Source organism: Octodon degus, unplaced genomic scaffold, assembly GCF_000260255.1.
Source record: "Octodon degus isolate 3935 unplaced genomic scaffold, OctDeg1.0 scaffold00146, whole genome shotgun sequence".
NCBI classification, from domain to species: Eukaryota; Metazoa; Chordata; class Mammalia; order Rodentia; family Octodontidae; genus Octodon; species Octodon degus.
Window position 1 is genome coordinate 5,270,352 of NW_004524722.1, and position 4,765 is coordinate 5,275,116.

The window sequence follows — 4,765 nt, forward strand, 5'->3', positions numbered from 1 at the left end:
AAAATATTTTTAAAAATAAGAATAAACAATTACATATTTTACCACACAAGTTTAGATATCTAACCATATACAGCATTGTAGCAGGACAGTTCTGCAACATCCCTTTTCCTTTCTCCTGCCTTTATTCACCATCCCCTTCCTTTTTAAACAAACATCTACCCAAGAGACAGCATGGCAGCAACTGGGGTGTCATGACAAGCAGCACGTATTCAGAAGACCATAATGACGGGCAAGCTAAGCATAACCCTACTATTACACATTGCCATCTTCAGTGCAGCTGCTTAGTTCACAGGTATCAGCATTTATAGTTAGTCAGGGTGAGAATCCTTCCAATTAACTGCTAACTTTTAAAACTTCTGAAGATTCTCAGGATCATTGCCTTACCCATCTTATACATCTAAATGTATGGCTTTGCCTCTGTCATGTTTCTTAGCTTTTTTCCTTGCTTTCTCTTCATTGTCTTATCTCAAGTCCTCACTTTCCTTTTAGTTGTGTTAAACTTTTCTATTTGTATTTCTTCTTTTGAGTTCTTATAGTAGGGAGACTATATGATATTTACACATATGGGTCTGGTTTATTTCACCTATGAGTATATGTTTAAGTAGCATCCACTTAAATATAAGTGTTTTATCATTCTTTATAGCTGAGTAATACTCCATTGTATAAAAATACCATAACATCTTCATCCATTCCTCAGGTGAAGGGCATTGTAATTGTCTCCAAGATTAGGCTATCACATGTAGTGCTGCTATAAACATAGGTACACATATATCACTATGATATGATGTTTTCAGATCCTCTGGGAAAATTCCCAGTAGGGGAATAGCTGATTTGAATGGAATTTCTAGTCCTAGTTTTTTAAGGAGTCACCACATTGTTTTCCATAATGGTTACACCAGTCTACATTCCCACCAGCAGTGGAGAAAGGTTCTAGAATGGTAGTTTAATCTGCATGTGATTGGGAAATTTTCAGATATCTTTCTGTTAATAATTTTTATTTAATTCCACTTTGGCCTGAGAACACATTTTGTATCATTTCTATTATTTCACATCTGTTGAGGTTGATATTATTTTATTTGTTTATTTTTAATGTATTTAGTACAGGGTCTACAGGGCCTCACAACACAGACTCGTAGTTATCCTCCTGTTTTCAGCCTCCCAAGTGCTAGGATTATATGCACGCACCACCACGCCCAGTCTCAGTCACTTTCTCAGCACACCCCGGGGGCAGCACTGGCACAGCACTCTGGGGATCAAACCTGGTCCCTGCACCTGCCTAAGCAGACGCTTCAGTTCACTGAGGTATCTAGCTGGCCTGTTGAGGCTTATTTTATGACCCAGAATCTGACATATATTTTGAACCTTGAATGTACACTTAAAACATTTGTTTTGACATCATTCAGTGGAGCATTATATAAATGACAATCAGGTCAAGTAGAATGACGACTTATCACTCATATCTTCACTAATATTCTGCCTTATGCATAGATTTCTGCAAGCTAGGAAAGCAAATCTGCAGCTGCATGTTCGCATCTTCTTGCAGTTCCGCTGGGTTGCCCAGTTTGATGTTCTACTCTTAGATCTGTACCAGGAAAGATGGATCATGTATCTACAGATGACTGAACTTTTACTGTTACATGTGATAACTTTATTTTTTAAATAATTTTCTATGGTCTAAAATGCTTTGGCTAAAATTCATTTAGTTGTTTGAACTCTCACTTGTTTACTTAGGCTGTACACATGCTTCTATAACACTACATTAACAAATATGTATTTATATATTTAAAGTGGGTTTTGTATGTACAATACATAGGTTGGTATATATTGGTTTTTTAGCCACTGAGAAAATTATTTGGTATATTTAGACAAATCATATTTATGTGGTTGTTGATATAACTGAGTTAAGATTTACCATATTTGTGGCTATTTACTGTACATTACATTTCAAAACTTTCCTTTTTATTTCTTCCTTTCCATAATTAATAAATAGTCTATCAAATTTTCATCTTAAAATGCTAATGTTACTTCTTCAAATTATGTTAAAACTTGAAATTAAAGTACAAAAAATTGTATTATTGGTGCACATAAAAATTTTATAAATAGAAAAAAAGTTGTACCAGAATAAATATCTCTGATACAAATAATAGGTTAAATGAGAAATAAAATTTTGAGCAAAAGAAAGGGATTGTTTATGTACTATAAACTTCATTAGCCAAACTCTGCTAATAGAGATGGTATTGAAATCTTTATTTCTCAGAAACCTTCTTGTTTGGGAAAAAAAGACCTAGCACTCGGTCACGAATCTGCTTGGTCTTGACACCATATACCAGGGGGTTGACCGAGGGGGGCACCAGAAGATACACGCTCGCGAAGATTATATGCACGCTTGGAGGCACCTTCTTGCCAATGCGGTGAGTTAGGAAGCTAAACAGTGCAGGGGTGTAGGAGACAAGAATAGTGCACACATGGGCACCACACGTGCCCAGGGCTTTCGAGCGGGCATTCTGGGAAGACAGCCTGAAGACTGCCTGGAGGATTTTGATATACGATGTGGCTATGAGGCTTAGGTCCAATACCATCACGGACAGGGCTACAGAGATTCCGTATGCTCTGTTAATGGAGGTGTTGTCACTGGCCAACTTCACCACAGCCATGTGCTCACAGTAAGTGTGGTTGATGATACACTTTGTATGGTACGGCAACCTCTTAATGAGAAGTGGACAGGGCAAAACCATAAGTATAGCTCGGCTGACACCACCTACACCCATTTTAATGACCATTGATGTTGTCAGGATAGTTGTATAGTGCAATGGAGTGCAGATAGCTGCATAGCGATCGAAGGCCATAGCAACTAGAAGGGCAGACTCGATAATGCAGAGTGTGTGGATGAAATACATTTGTGTGAGGCAGACATCAAAGTCAATCCAGTGGGCATCAAGCCAGAAGATGCCAAGCATCTTGATGGCTGTGGAGGAGGAAAGTGCCATGTCATTCACTGCCAGCATGGACAGGAAGAAATACATAGGCTGATGAAGGCTTGGCTCTAGCTTGATGGTCACAGTGATTATGCTGTTCCCCAGCAGGGTCAGCACAAACAGGAAGCAGACAGGAATGCCGATCCAGCAGTGAAATTTCTGCAAGCCAGGAATGCCAACGAGGTAGATAGATGAAATGTGATGTGTAACATTGTCTTCCATGTTAAAGCTAAGAAACTTGCATGTTTAGTGGGAAGATGGTCAATCTCTTATTGGCAGAACCTCTGATTGTGCAGCAGTTCTCCTGTTCCATGAAATGGGAGGAACCCTAAGTCACTGTGCAGCAATATTCATGAGGGTTAATGATTATCCTGAACCTGTCATCTATGAACCATTTCACCATTCAGCCTCCTAGGATCTTCACCTACAAATTAAGAAAAAAATATACATTGCATCTTCTTAACTTACATTTTTAAATCTAATTCTATGGAAAATAATTATTAGACAACACAAGTCATAAAATAACCTGCTGTTTAAATGCTGTTTGCATTTAAAAGTCGGCAATATGTTATCAAGGAAAAGATAAGAGATGGGTACTCAAATGTAAACGCACAAACACACATAAATAATATGTATGTCAGCATGCAATCATCTTTAATACTGATGTCCCTTGGTAGAATAGTTGGAAATTTATAATAAGATCTCCTAATGATAAAAAGCATACAAAATTTATTGACAATCAACGTTTTGTCTTTACTATATAGTAAGTTGATATATATATATATAGTACTATCAAATGATGAAATGATAAGTATTAAAAATCTTGGACTGGAGCGATAGCTCAGTGGTCTAATCTTTAAAAAGGACCCATGATTATTATTTTATAGGATAAAATCTTTGAGAAGTTTGAAAGGGAGACAGAATTATACAACCACATAGAAAGAAGAAATGGTGAATGATTTTATTTCTGTATCCATCAAATGATTTAAATTTGTTGCATACAGGAACATTAGTTGGCAATATGTACCCTCTGTTTTCTGTAATGCCATGACTGTGTCTACATGGCCCTGTCTCAGGTTCCAGCGTCTACTTTATTAGGAGAGAAAAAAGTATGCCAGTACTAGTTTGCCTTTATTTTATCTCAGCAGTAAGAATACTTAACATATTTGCTCAGACACATGCCCTAATATTTATACTGCCTTCCACATGTGGAAATCCAGTTTGTACAGCACCATTTATTAAAGAGGCTAACTTTCTTCCATTGAACAAGTTTGAGCCCTTCATCAAAGATGAGGTGGCTGAAGGTTGGCCAGATAGCTCAGTGGACTAAAGCACCTCCTTAGGCAGAACTCAGGGACTGGGCTTGGATCCCCAGCATCACAAGCATTGGCAGCCCCGTGCCCAGGGCATGCTGAGACAGCGACTGAGACTGGGCATGGTGGTGCATGCCTGTAATCCTAGCACTTGGGAGGCTGAAAACAGGAAGATCGCTATGAGTCTGATCTACATAGTGAAAGCCTATAGGCCCTGTACTTAGATCCATGCTCATCACCATATATAAAACTAAAGTCAAATCAATGAAAGATTTAAATATTACAAATGAAACACTAAATTTTCTGGGGGAGAAAGCAGGTAGAAATCTTAAGGACATAGGGGTAGGAAGAGATATCATGACCAAAAACCAATCTTCATGGGAAATATTTCAAAAAATCAACAATTGGGTTCTAATCTTTTTGAAAAGTTTCTGTAAGTCAGAATAACTCACCAACAGAATAAAAAGAAAATGCACA

General features: G+C 37.8%; 1 protein-coding gene across 1 annotated transcript; it reads right to left on the minus strand.

Moving 5' to 3' along the window:
- Nucleotides 1-2,246: 2,246 nt before the first annotated feature.
- On the minus strand, nt 2,247-3,197 carry LOC101573666 (putative olfactory receptor 52P1). The gene has a single exon (XM_004641995.1). The coding sequence runs from the start codon at nt 3,195-3,197 to the stop codon at nt 2,247-2,249; it is 951 nt and encodes a 316-aa protein (XP_004642052.1).
- Nucleotides 3,198-4,765: the final 1,568 nt, after the last annotated feature.